This window comes from Manis pentadactyla, chromosome X (genome assembly GCF_030020395.1).
Source record: "Manis pentadactyla isolate mManPen7 chromosome X, mManPen7.hap1, whole genome shotgun sequence".
NCBI lineage: Eukaryota > Metazoa > Chordata > Mammalia > Pholidota > Manidae > Manis > Manis pentadactyla.
The window spans coordinates 42,800,349-42,814,670 of record NC_080038.1 but is presented as its reverse complement, the minus strand read 5'-3'; the positions used below and the strand labels follow the sequence as shown (position 1 = coordinate 42,814,670).

Here is a 14,322-nt window from a genome sequence, read left to right as displayed (position 1 = left end):
CATGAGCTGGAAACCGAGTTTAGGGCTTAGAGCCCTAGGCATGGCAAGGCCACAGTCTCTCAAGCTGGCCCCAAAGCAAGTGACAAGAATATGAGCCGTAGACCCCTGTCCAGGACTGCCAGCATGACTGCATAAGACTCACAGGGAAGCATCTGGATCCTAGAAATGGTGGCATTTGGAACACCAGAGGTGGCTGGCCCAACATATCTAAGTAGTCTCTACTTGCCAGTTTGTGTAATGAATCTTTTCCTTTTTGAGTCAGGAACCCCCTCTCATCCCTCATTCAGGGACCTGTCCTGAAAACATTCACAGCCATAATCCAGACACTTCCAGGCAGACAGATGTACCACAAAAGAGCCTCAGGCCTTCCTCAAGTAGTCCTTGACCTGGGCTCATCTAGAACTGATTCTCAGCATCCAGTCTCCTGTTATGGGAAGCAGGAGCCACCCTCCATCAAGTGAGAAGTGAGGTACCAGCCCTGCCACATAAAGAGCCCTTGGCGACTCCATCTACAACCAAAACCAGGGAGAGGACAGAGAAATACACGGACCACAGAGACCTTCATGTGTGCAAAGTTCAGTTGTTAAAAACATACAACATAAACAGAAAGAGGCTGTGGCCTCCATGGGGCAGTGCTGAAGCAGAGCTCCATACTCTCAGACCTGGGGAGAAAGGGCCCTATGCCCCGACAGGTCTAGGGCTGACAGGCAGGGAGGTGGTGGAATGTCATGTGTAGGTCCTCATGGCAAAGAACGGAGATCTGCTGGGGCTGATGGTGGGCTGGAGGGAGCCTAATCAAGATGGGGCTGTAGCCTCGGCTCCCTCCTCTGAATCCCACACTTCTGACTGCAGGTAATCGGCAAAGAGAGACTTGGCCCGGCGCAGGACGCGCCCTAGGTGGTGTTTTCGCACAAGGCGGTCAAAGTGCATGGCCAGCTCATTGTAATCCAGCCCATTTCGCATGATGTGGTCGCGGTGTTCCAACAGGATGGCGAGGCAGAGGAAGAGCATGAATGGGTTCCCCCGGCCAAACTCCTGGGGTGGTGGCAGGCCTAGTTGGGGTGGGGGTGGTGGGGACTTCCCAGGGTCTTGTGGGGAGCACACCTCTGGCATCAAGGGGGACCCTGCAGCCATGTCACCAGCAGGGGAGGCCTCCTGGGAGGATGGTGGAGATGAAGAAGATGGGGAATCAGGGCGGGAAGAGGAGGTGAGCAGGGGATCTGGGGAGTTCAGCAAGGGCTCAGAAAGGGACTTGGAGCTTATGAGGGCAGCTGGGTGGGAGAGCCGGACCAGAAGGTCCGTCCTGGGGCCCATGTTATCCCTGAGTTGCTGGAGGTCATCCAGACTGGCTTGTCTCAGGAGACGCCCCCCGCCACCAGGCCCCTTGCTGGTTGTGGCCAAACGGTTAATAGCATCATCGAAAGCACTGCCTCCTCCACCAGCAGGCCTCAGCATGTGCCTTTGTTGTATAGGCCGCCCCCTGTGGCCACCAAAGCCAGTGTCTGCCACTTGGCTGGGGGGTCCAATGAGCTCTACCTCATGTTCAGGAGGATCAGGGGGCAGTGAACTCCAGGTGACCTCAAGCATGCGGAGGGCATCATCAAAGGCAAACTCGCGCTTGAGCTCAAGCAGCAGCCAGCGGTAACAGAAGAAGAGGTCGTCGGCACCAGCTTCTTGCAGGTAGTGATAGAAGTTGGGGTCAGCATGTCGCAGCAGCAGCTTGAGGTGGGCAAACTTGGTGGCCATGGCACGTCCATCAGGATGGAAGTTTGCAGCCAGGCGCTTCATGATGCCACAAAAGCAGACGAAGGCATGGCCTTCATGGTCCATGACAGCAAGGATGGGTGAGGCAAGGTCGCTCATGCCCTGGCAGTAGGACACCTGGGGGTGGGTAACAGCATAGGTGGTAAGCAGGTCGTGCAATGCCCGCAGGTGGGGGCCATCCTCAGGCCCTGCATAGTAGGGGTGAGCCCGGTCCGTACGCAGCACATCCTTAAGGACTGTGCTGCGGATGAATTCCAGGTCTTCGGGGCTGGCTCGCTGGGCCCACTCACTCTTGAGCTGTTCATACTCACGACTCTTGCGTTTCATGTAATCCATCCGCTCACGGCCAGTTAGCCCATCTGGGTACACGTTCAGCAGGTACCGCCACACCACCTGGTTGGGGCAAAAGGGATGAGGCTGAGGTTTTACATATGAGCCACCATACCCCAGTGTATCCCTGTCACCACCCACCCACCTGCTTTGGGCCTCTGTCTTCCTTCAGGAAAATCCATGTTCCCACCTCTGCCACCTCTGCCACCTAGCCCCTCCTGAGGAGAGCATGCTGCCCTGGAATTCCTCCATGCCATCCCACAACGGTGTGGTTCACTGCACCATGAGTTAAACATGACTGTGGGAGTGATGGATCTGGTGATGGCTGAGGAGGCTCACCTTTCTCAGGGAGGGCTCGACACCACCATGATAGATCCGCAGGCGCAACTCCTCAGGGCGGGAAAGCTGGCCCTCATGGTTCAGGTACATGTGAAACTCAGCATCGCTCAGGGGTGGCTTGAAGGGCTTGACATCTTCCCCATATGACCAGCTTAGCACCTGCTGGACCTTTGACAGTGTGCGGCCCACCTGTGAAGGAAGGAGGGCCGGAAGCCACTGATCAGCTGAGCAGTCTAGCAGCAGGTGCCAACGAGCATGCTCAGATTTGGGGTGGTCAGGTTGGCCCTGCTTTCCAACCCCATCTGGGCCCCAGGCGTCCCTGAAACCACCTGAGAGAGGATGGACTGTGTGAAGGGCAGGGCAGCTGTCGTCAGCGATGACCGTTTCTCAGCCAGTAGCATGTCAGAGCCAATGACATCCTTGGGGCTGATTATGTCCCAGTCTTCCAGCAGGGGGCCTGGGCACACAGAATGATGTGACATGAGAATGGGGATAGAAACCCCAGACCAATGGGCCAGATTCCTCTCCTACCAAAGCCAGGCCACCCACAGCGCAATGAGCAAAACTACCCCAACCCCCTTCCAATGTCATCCAAATCATGCAAAAAAACCCCCAAAAAACCAACCATGAATGATTCTTCTGTGATAACTGTCTCACAAAATGGCTGGACAGACTCTACCAGAAATATTTTAATGATATAAAGTAATATATATTGAACACTTACTATGTACCAGGGACTGTGACAAGGGCTTAACTTTAAATAAAGAGAACATGAGACAACACTTCCATAGTGCTAAGTGCCAGGAAGTGTTCTGAGCCTTCTGCAGATATTAACTCATTTAACATTCGTATCCATCCTATAAGTTAACACCATTATTATCACCACTCTTTCTGTGACAAAATAGGCACAGTCAGGAGAAGACAGCTGCCTAAGGCCTCACAGCTAGTGAGTGAAAGAACTGAAATTTGATGCCTGGGCCCAAAGCTTGAGAGCCCAAACTCTTAATCTTATAGTCACACTAGTCCCCCTCCCATAATCAGTATTGATTACCACAATTATTCCCATTTTACAGAAAACAACAAAAAGCTGGAAACAATTAGTAAGTTGAACAATTAGTAAGGTACCAAGATTCTACAGCCCATAACTGGTAGGGCTGGGATCTGAACCTTACTTTTTAACTTCACTCCTGAGCCCAGAGTTCAGAGGAAGTAAATGTGAAACAGGTATGTCATGTATGTTAGACAGAGGAAACAATGCTATGCTTGACTTTATCCAGTTCTGGCCCTTGGAATATCAGAAGTCTCACCCTTCTCTCTTTTTACTCCCTATCACATCCTTTCTTCGCATCTCCAGTGTGATGTGGTGGCTGAAGTGGCAGTGGCCAACTTAAGGTAAACTGGGGAGACTTAAGAAATGCCAGCCCTGGCCCCAAAGATCTGCTAAGCTGACAACAGCAGTGTCCAGTGGCTTTCAAGCTCTGTTATATGATAACAAACCATTTGCGGGCAAATACAGTGCCTAAGCAGCTGTGAACTCCATGGAGTTCACTGTACCTTCTACCACAAGAGCTGACGGGGAAGCAAACCCTAGGGCTACATTTGGATGTTACTACCTCTCCTTGGATGGCTCACAGCACACCACAAACCTAAGAGGTCCAAAAGCGGAGCCCAAGACCCACTCTAGACATGGCTGCCCCCTCTGCTCCTCAAGTGGGTGAACAGTGTCTGTGTCTGTTTAGTTGCTTAAGCCAGAAACCTGACAGACATCCTTGCCACCTCCCATTCTCACCTCCTAGGGCCAGAATGTCACTAAGCCTCGTAGCTTTTGCATGCAGGACATACTTCAATTCTACCTCTTCTCTCCACCTTATCACCCTGTCTGCACCATGACATCGCTCACCTGAGACTGCCACCTAACCAGTCCCTGCTTCCCCTTTGCCTCTTTCCACTCTCTCTCAACAGCTACCAGAGTGGTCTAAAACATTAAAACACTTACCAGGTCAAATGAAGAAGGTCACACTATTGAACAGGTCAAACAAAGAAGGTCAATGAATGATCTGCAAGACCAAATAGAAGAACCCCTTTTCAAGGCACAGAGCTAAAAGCTTGATGATTTGAGTAAAAAGGTAGAGAGAACTGTAGGGCAATTCCAAGAGACCTAATATGCAAATACTGGAAATGCAGGGGGAGAAAGGGATCAGGTGGAGACTTATAATCACACAGGTATGAGTAAAAATGTCCCTGAGAAGAATAAATAGCTCACCAAGTCTTAAATAAGATTTATCAACAAACAGCACATACAACAGGCCTCCTGCCCCACTCTATTCACATGGTGGTCAAAAGCTCAAATTCTAAAAATGAAGAAAAACTCTTGCTAGTTTCCAAAGACAAAAGAGCAGGTACATACAACTGAAGGGAGGTCAGACTGGTGATGGACTTCTGTTCCACAATGCTCAAAGCAAGAAGGCAGTGGCTCATGGCATTCATAGGGCACTGAGAAGAAATGCCAGACATCCAAGGGCTCCATACCCAGCCAAGACAGTACAAATCTATCATGGCCAAAGAAAGATTTTTGGATCATTACAGTCCCTCTAACTCATGCACCTTATTGGAGGAAAGCAAAGAAGTTCTCTAAACAAATGACTACTGAATGACTGTACGGGCTCAAGGTGGGGGAAGGCAAAAGGGAGGGTAAATGGTGAGAGGCCACAGTTTTTAATATATAAAGCTAAAAATAACATGACAAAGATACTGTGATTTGGAGTTTGAAACATTAAATATTAGATAAGGACTCCTGAAACATAAGCAATTTACTATAAAGAAAAGATGATAGCCTGAAACTTAAAAAGAGAAAACAGCAAAGGAAACCATCAACAAGATGAAAAGGCAACCTACTGAATGAGAGAAAAAAATTGCAAATAATATACCCGTTAAGGGGTTAATATCTAAAATCTATAAAGAGCTCATACAACACCAAGAAAATCTGATTAAAGAATGGGCAGAGGACCTGAATAGACATTTTTCCAAAGGAGACATACAGATAGCCATCAGACACACGAGAAGATTTTTTCACATTGCCAATCATCAGGGAAATGCACATCAAAACCGCAGTGAGATATCATCTCACACGTCTTAGATTGGCTAGCATCAAAAAGACAAAAAATAACAAGTATTGGGGAGGATTTGGAGAAAAGGGAACCCTCCTACACTGTTGATGGGAATGTAAACTGGTACAGCCACTGTGGAAAGCAGTATGGCAGTTCCACAAAAAACTAAAATTAGAAATTCTGTACAACCCAATAATTCCACTTCTAGGAATCTACCCGAAGAAAACAAAATCCCTGATTTGAAAGATATATGTACCTCTACGTTTATAGCCACATTATGTACAATAGCCAAGTTATGGAAGCAACCTAAGTATCCATAAATATATGAATGGGTAAAGAAGATGTGCTTTAGAAATCTATTCTATTGTGTATATATATACACAATAAATATTATTCAGCCATAAAAAAAGAAATCCTGCCATTTGCAACAACATGGGTGGACCTAGAGGGTATTATGCTAAGTAAAATAAGCCAGGCAGAGAAAGACAAATACTGTATGATTGCACTTATTTGTGGAATATAAAAACAAAGCACAACAAAATGAACAAAATAGCACTAGACTCACAGACACTGAGAAGTGACTGGTGGTTGCCATGGGGGATGGGCTGGGGTGGGTAGATGGGGAAGGTCAGGGGTAAAGGGGCACAAAAATTCTCAATCATAATGTGGGTTGGTCACGAGGATGGTAGTAGCATGAATATAGTCAATGATTCTGTAACATCTTCCTATGTTGACAGATAGTAACTGCTTTAATGGGGGTGAGGATTTAATAATATGAGGTAACTGTTGAACCACTGTGTTGTATACTTGAAACCAATATACAATTGAATATCAACAATACTTCAATTAAATAAAAAAGAATTACAAGTGTTCCAAAGCTTCCATTTTAAGGGCCAGGGAGGATGAGAAAGACTGGTGGGAAAAAAGCAGTCTAAAGATTTCACTGTCAGCTGTATAAAAAAGCATAAATCCAGCTACGGAATTTTTTTTTTATGAAACACACTGAAAACCAGGTGACAAAGCAAGGTTGGAAACTGAAGAAATCTAAAGATATACCTAGCAGACACAAACATAAGGTGAGTGAGTGTACCCATGTGAATGTCAGAAAAAGCACTGCTCAACGCCAAAGACATTACAGAAGACAGACATTCTGTATTGATTTTGAAAAGAAACAAAGAACCCATTAATAAAATGAGCAAAAGGATTTCTAAAGCACAAACTCACCTAGTGGCACAACGTGCTCTGATGTGAGACTATAGATAGTCTTTATGTAACCCACTAAGTGTGATTCTACACTCATTTCTCTGTAGAACCATCCAAGCACTTAATTATGGGGTGCTATCCCAGGCCCCACTTGTAGCATTACATAACATATGCTGTATGTACTACACTTCCTTGTTATGAAATTGTCAAACTTGCCAAACCCTAAATTAATATATAAACTCTGTGCAATGCCAATCAGAAATCTAATGGAGTTTTTCCTGGTACTGGATAAAATCATTTTAAGGTTCATATGAAAGAATTCACATTTAAGAATAGTTAAGAAAAAGAAGAACCAAGAATAAGAACAGTGGGAGGACAGCAGTGCTTGCCTTATTAAAATTTACCACAAAAGCCACTGATAAAAATATGCTGTTAGCATAGCAATAGACAAGAGCCAATTGGTGGAATGCAACAGAAAGCCCAGAAATAAGCCCAAGTACCATATGGGGACTCAGTATATGACAAAAGTGGCATTTTAAATCAGTGTAGAGAAGGTGATTATTTAATAAATGATGCTAGTATAATTGACTATTTATCTGGAATTTTTTAAGGTCTACTAAAGCTAGGTCTACTTACCATAATGTTCATAGAGTAGAGATTTACATATGTAAAAAAGACAATAAGCATATTAGAAGAAAATGCAGGAGAATACTTGCATAAGCCTGTGCATGAGGAAGGTGTTCTAAAGTAAGAGAAGAAACTCAGGACTCATAAAGGCCTGTATACGAATTTTAACTTTTGACAGGATTAACAAAGACACCATAAACAAGGCCATAATACAAAAAATAAGCTGGGAAAAATATTTGCGATTCATATGACCGAAAGAGGATTCATATCACAAATCTACAAACTGGTTGAAGGTCTAGGCTTTGTCATGTTCTACCTGTAGAGGTGACTGAAACTGACTTCTTCCCAGAAAGAAGGACTGGGTCCCCCAAGTGGTCACATCATGCCTGTTGCTTTCACAGTCATAAACAGGATCATAAGAATGCCATTAATAATATTTGTTACAGCTCCATCTACTGGATACTTACTAATGCAGAGTATGATACCATTTGTGCATACATACAAATGGTAATATGCTTATGTGTCACTGTATGTGGGTAAATTTGTGTATGTGTGTGTATATGTGAGAATAAATAAAGGAACTGCATAGTTACACATCAAACTAATCAAAGTGGAAATCAAAGTTCCTACAGGGCAAAAGGTAGAGAATCAAGTTTATGCATAGTGGTTCCAGGAGACCTCAGCATTATTTGAAATGTTTTCATTTTTAAATAAAGAGAATGTATTTACTGGATAATTAAAAATGAGTTTCTTTTAAAAACGCAAGTCCAATCAAATTCCCATCAGGATTTTAATGGAATGAAAAATTAATTCAATTATATGAAAAGAATAGTAAGTGTACAAGAATATTCAAGACAAATTTTAAAAAAGGAAGACATTAAAACATCATAAAGCTATGTGATTAAAACAACATGGAACTGGCTTAGGATTTAACAAAGAGATCAGTGTAAGAGAATCAGGAGTTCAGAAACAAACCTGTGTATATGCAGGAATTTGGTAAATACACTAAGAGTAGAAGAACTAACTCATCAATAACTGGAAAGGTGATTCTCCTCAAAAAGATAACTTCTAAAAGTCTTTTTGCCAAACTGATGTTTCTCTGCTTTATTTGCATTCCTCTCAGCTCTGATACACCTGGAGTTTCTTCACATGTTTATTAGCCAAGCAGATTTTATTTATGTACTAAAATAGTGCTACTGTATCTGTTTTACAGGTGAGGGAACCAAGGCTTGTGGAATTAGTTAAGTGACTGACATAAGCACGTAGGGCTACTCATTGGCAGAGGTTCTTGTGTCTTTCCGTTTGTCTCTCTGCCTGTCTGTCATTCTTTCTGACTCTAGCTTCTCTTTCCTTGCCTCTTTTTCTCTTGTCATTTTTTCTCAATGCTGCCAATCTTAACAAGTCCAAAATTCTGTAGTGTCAAATGGTTAAGAGCAAGGACTCTGGAGCCAGTTCAGCCACCACCTGGGTTCAAATGCTGCTCCTCCATTTACTGTTTGTGTGACATGGACAAGTCCTGTTCCCTCTCTGAGCCTCAGTTTCTTCATCTATAACATGGGGATAAAAATTATCCCGAACCTATAGGATTGTTTTGACAATTCAGTGAATAAACAATATGTGTGTAGAATGGCTCCAAGTGTTCAACCCATGTCGGCTATTTATATGTTATGATGATGATGATAAAATGCCTCAGTCATTCCAAGTGGGCACATGAGTTCCTTGAGGCTATGAACCATGTTTTCCACTCTACAACTTTTTATTTAAAAAAATTTCAAATCTGCAATAAAATTACAAGATGAATATATTGAATACCCATACATCTTTTATTTAGCTCCCCTAACTGTTCACATCTTGCCTCATTTACTTCATCTCACACTCTCTATATAAATACATATAATTGTTCACTGAATTATTTGCAGACATCGTGACACTTCAGCCCTTGATACTCAAATGTGTTTTTTCCAAGAAAAAAGGCATTGTCCAGATAAATTATGACACGGTCCCAAAAATATGATTACGGACCATACATTAGGTAATTATACCAGTGTCGGATTTCCTGGACGTGGTAATGGTATCATGGTTATTGAAGGACAATGCCCTTGTTCTTGGGAAAAACACATTTGAGTATCAAGGGCTGAAGTGTCACGATGTCTGCAAATAATTCCGAGAACAATTATATGTATTTATATAGAGAGTGCGAGATGAAGTAAATGAGGTGAAGAAATGAGCCAGGATGTGGACCTAGGATACCTTGCTCCCTAGCTTACTGTAAAGGTGTGTATTGCAAGGGATGGGAGTCATCCTATGGGGAAGGGGTGGGTCCCATAGCAGTGCCCCTGGGGCACCAGGTACTCACTGTCCTCAGTGGGCCGAATGTCTACACGCAACTGCAGGTAAGGTTTGGAGGCAGTGGTGAAGGCTGTGCTGAGGTCCCAGTCTGACAGGAGGGAGAGGTAAGCTTCCTGCCCCAGGCGATCCCAGCCCAGGTAGCTAATGGCAAAGTTCTTCTTCCTGGACAGAGGAGGTATGGCAGCACTTAGTGTCCCAGGGCCCTGGAAGCCCCAAGGACACTTTCCAAAAGAAGTAGGGGAAGACAGTGCTGAAAACAGCTTACTACTATGTGCTGAATACTGTGCCATAGACTGCAGGCAGCCTGAGGTCTGATCATTTATCTCTGCTTTGTTACATAAACACAGAAACAGAAACACACCTGCTTATATCTGGAAGTCACAGTGGAAAATGTTGGTCCCTTCTAGGGAGGGTAACAGGGTAGCTGAGGGATAAAAGTGGGAAGCAGCCTTCTCACTGCACAAAAAACAAAGTAACCTGTATATGTAGTATTTTTCACAAAATATTTTTATGCAAGAAGTCAAATAATAACTAAGAATTTGTTTTTCAGATACATTTGTGCAACTATGCAAAGTATGTTGTGTGATAACTGTGGAAATATCTTACCTATCCATCCCTTTTGTACTTTTACTTTATTTACCATGTACACGTATTCTTGCAAAATAACAATCACAACAAAATAATCACCATACTTGACCCCAAGAGACACCACCTTTCATCTAACAGGATGGCAAATTTTCCCAGGTTTTCTAGTAACCAGTGTATGAGGGTGTGAGAGGGAAACAGGCATTTTTTTATGCTGCTGGTGAGATGGTGAATTGGCAAAACCTTTCTGTAGAGCATTTTGGAAACACTCATTAATTCTAAAAAGCATACAATCTTTAACCCAGCAATACCACTGCTAGGGATTTATCCTGTGACTAGATTTCCCCAAATATTTCAAGATATGCATATGTGGCTGTTCACTGTTCATTACTGTTTATAAGAATAAAACAACAAAAACTCTACCAAACAACAACAAAAAAGCCAAACAACCACTATTGAGGTTGCTGGCCCATTGGTTGATCCCCAGCATGTGTTACCCGTTCAGGTCAAAGGCTCGGATGAGGATGTGCTGTAACACATCGAGCGAGGTGATCTGGGGGTCAACAGCGAAAGAGCGGAACTCAGGTGGCAAGAAGCTCTCACATTTCTAGGGAGAGAAGACAGGGTAAGCCATCAGGGGCCATATCACCATGCTGAAGCGGAGTGAGCACTAGGAGGCAAGGTCAGAGAAGTGGCGGAGGCTGGGTTGAGATGGGAGTTCTGGGCCACCATGAGGACTTTGGTTTTTGCTCTGAATGAGGAAGGTTCTGAGCAGGGGAGGGATGTGGTTTGACTTAGGATTTAACAGGATCCTTCTGGTTGCTCTGTGAAGAATGGACTGTTGGTGGGGGAGGCAAGGGAGGAAGAATCGGTCCAGTGAAAAGAAGGCTACGGTAACAGTCTAGGCACCCAATCCTTCTATATCCCCTCAAGGATGGTTGCCAGGATCACCTTGTCCAGTCTGGCCCCTATTAAATCAGTCCTCCACGCTGCAACCAACCTTGTTCATCTATCTACAACATCCAGTGCTTAAATCTCTTCAAAGGCAACCCCAGGGTCCTCAGCAGGTGGGCCTATAGGACCCCAGCCAGCCTCTCTCCAGTCAGTTTTTTTGAACTTTACACTCTGGTACTACCAAACGGCTGGAAGTTACTTTGAACACATCCTGCCTCTAGGCATTTGTCTGTGCTGATGCCCATCTGGAACATCCTTCCCACTTTCTTTCACTGGCTTACTCACAGCTCAGGCATCATCTCTTTTCTGAACTCCCAGACCTTCACCTTAGTGGTTTCTCTGTTACACTGAGGTGATCTGGTTACTTCTCTCCAGAATCTACCCTCTTCTTATAACCGCAGTGCCCCTACCCTAGTTGGAGCCACCATCACTGCTTTGCAACTACTGCAACAGCTTTCTTACTCAGAGTACACACCAAAGGCCCTTCACAATCTGTCCCCTTCTTACCTCTCTGATTCACCTCCTACCACTCTTCCTCTCACTCTCTGGGATCCAGCAATATGGGAACCTCAGGGCACATGCCAAACTCATTCCACCTCCCAGCCTTTGCCCTTGCTGTTCCCCTGCTTCCACTCCCAACCCCTCCCCACCATATGCAGGTGGCTGCCTCCTTTATTCAGGCCTAGTAACTCCCTAGTTCAGAACTTTTTTTCTTACTTCCTCATGATATTCACCAGTGTCCGAAGTATCTCATTTATTTAACTGTTTGTCTCCCCCAGGAGCATGTCAGCTTATTCAGGGCGGGGACCTGCACAAAAGTGTACTCTTAACACATATGTTAACTGATTTCAGCACCTCCTTTTCAGACAGCAGCAGTCCCCGTCATTCTTCAGGGCCCCACTCAACTATTAAGTCCCCCCAAACCTACAGCCCCTCCTCTCTATCCGTAATCTACCCATATCCATTCCACAGCCCTACTCCTCCATTTTCAGTCCCCACGCCCTCAGGCCCTGCCCCGCATTCCCAGGTCCAGCCTGTCCCCCAGCCCCCATCACTCTTCCCTCACCCCTCAGGAAACACCCCAAATCTCAGGTCCCGTCCTCCAATCTAGGACAGCCACGACCTTCCCCTCCACCGATCGGCCGCCTGCCTCACCTTGACTCGGACCCGTACCACCTCTCGCTCCTCCTCTTCAATCGCCGCCGCCAGGGCTCCCTCACCAGGCGGGGGCGCTCCAGAGCCGGTCAAGTCGGAACACCCAGAGGCCGTCGCCATCACGCCGCCACCTGTTTCAGGGTGAAGGTTGACAGTAGCCCCCCCCAAACACTGCGGGAACCCCAGAATGCGCGCGCTAGCAGCCCCACCTTGCGCCTGGGCGCAGGCGCAAGAGGGCGCCACGCGACCCTGCCCCCTTCGCACCCTTTCCACCTGGCAGAGGGCGGCTGTCGCCTCTGCGCATGCGCACCTAACGCTGTTGCCAGGAGCTCCGCCCCCCAAAGCCGAGCCCTTTGCCTCACTTGAGCCGGTGCGCAGGCGCTCACTGAGGCCCCGCCTCCCCTAGTCCGCGGTTTGGTTGAGCAGTTTACTTCCGGATTCACCTAGGTGTGTATTAAAGTGAGGACTTCTTCCTATAAGAGAAGTGGACGGGGAAAGGAAGCTGCTGCGCGATGACGTTAGGCCCCACACCACACCACACCCCAAGTTGCCTTACGCCTTTGCTGACACATGATATCATCTATTTCAATGGCCTGCGACCCTTGCTTCAAATTAATCCGCTGAACGGAAAGAATCTTTTTCCCGGAATCTCTTAAAAAGTAGTTTACACGTTGTGAAAATTCGTGAAGCTGTACACTTAGGAATTTTGCAGTTTCTGTCTGCATGTTATACGTAAATCTAACAAAAAAAGCCATTTTTTTATGCTCTCTGGAGGTCCGAGCTTTTTAAAGTTTGCCTTCATTTTATTTAATCCTCACAACACGTTCAGGTTCGGTACTTTTATCAAATGGTTTGTGTCCACTATATACTGGCTGAATGATTGAACATTACCTTAGACGACTTTGAGAAATCTGGAGCGTCATAAAATGCAAAAGGCATGCTCCTCACTTCATAGCACAACATACAAATGTAATATCTAACAAAGGAGTCCTGTAAAATGCCTGGACTTCAGCTATTGTTGCAGTGTTGTGTAGATGCTAGAAACTAACTTTTAAGATAAGCCTGCAGTTCTATTTTGGTGTGTTTTAAACTAATTTTGCCTTGGTATTAATATTAAATAGACACCTACTTTTTGGAAGGTATAAATAATGGGGAATTTTTTTGAAAGCCAAAGAGGGCTTTTGTCTTGTCTGCTGGAGTCAAAAACACTTCTTAAAGCATTGCCAGATTTTCTGATGCGAACTGAGTTTGAATGTGCTTCTCATTAAAATTATCATAGGGTGGGATGAGCAACACACTAGCTGGAGCTTGCAGTCTATGCTGAGGGCACTGGATCACAGGCTTCAGACAGGAGTATGATGTGGTCAGATGCCTCTGTCTTGGTTGTGGAGAGAGCCTTAGATGGAAAGATACTGGAATCAAGATAAAAAAGGAGGTCCTTGCCATAGTCCTGGGGAGAATTTCTTTCATTTGTTTATTTATTCTTCCATTCAGCAAACACAGTGTATGCCAGTCTACATATATTGATTTACTCTCCATAAAAACCCTATAAGGGAAAAGGGCTGGGGAGGGTGGGTGGGAAAGGAGGGAGAAGGGAATTAAGGGGTATTATGATCAACACACGTAATATAAGGGGGGCATGGGCAAGGCAGTATAGAACAGAGAAGACAAGCAGTGACTATAGCATCTTACTATGCTGGACAGTGACTGTAATGGGGTATGTGGTGGGGACTTGATAATAGGGGGGAATGTAGTAACCACAATGTTGCTCATGTGAAACCTTCCTAAGATTGTGTACCAATGATGCCTTAATAAAGAAAAAACCTATGAGGTAGGTACTATTATTAGCATTCTACAGATCAGAGCACTGAAGGTCAGGGAGAAACATGCTCATGGTCAAAGGGGTAGA

At 45.2% G+C, this 14,322-nt stretch overlaps 1 protein-coding gene across 2 annotated transcripts; it reads right to left on the bottom strand.

Annotated features, from left to right (window-relative positions):
- Positions 1–564: 564 nt before the first annotated feature.
- Positions 565–12,711, bottom strand: TBC1D25 (TBC1 domain family member 25). Of its 2 annotated transcripts, XM_036917206.2 has the most exons (6): positions 12,414–12,711; positions 10,802–10,911; positions 9,727–9,881; positions 2,763–2,890; positions 2,434–2,622; positions 565–2,157 (listed from the first exon to the last, which is right to left on the bottom strand). In XM_036917206.2, exons 1-6 carry the CDS (start codon positions 12,531–12,533, stop codon positions 796–798), a joined length of 2,064 nt encoding a protein of 687 aa, XP_036773101.2. In that variant the 5' UTR covers positions 12,534–12,711; the 3' UTR covers positions 565–795. The 2 variants fall into 2 exon arrangements, with proteins under 2 accessions (XP_036773101.2, XP_036773102.2); XM_036917207.2 differs by lacking the exons at positions 10,802–10,911; positions 12,414–12,711 and adding an exon at positions 10,736–10,794.
- Between the last annotated feature and the right edge of the window lie 1,611 nt (positions 12,712–14,322).

What these genes read in the sequence shown, in the direction of transcription:
- TBC1D25 (XM_036917206.2), bottom strand. Translation starts at nt 12,533, where the DNA reads ATGGCGACGGCCTCTGGGTGTTCCGACTTGACCGGCTCTGGAGCGCCC. An exon ending in CATTCGGCCCACTGAGGACA is followed by an intron (nt 2,891 to 9,726) that starts GTGAGTACCTGG and finishes CTGTGTGCCCAG; the next exon opens with GCCCCCTGCTGGAAGACTGG. An exon ending in CACAGTCCATCCTCTCTCAG is followed by an intron (nt 2,623 to 2,762) that starts GTGGTTTCAGGG and finishes CTTCCTTCACAG; the next exon opens with GTGGGCCGCACACTGTCAAA.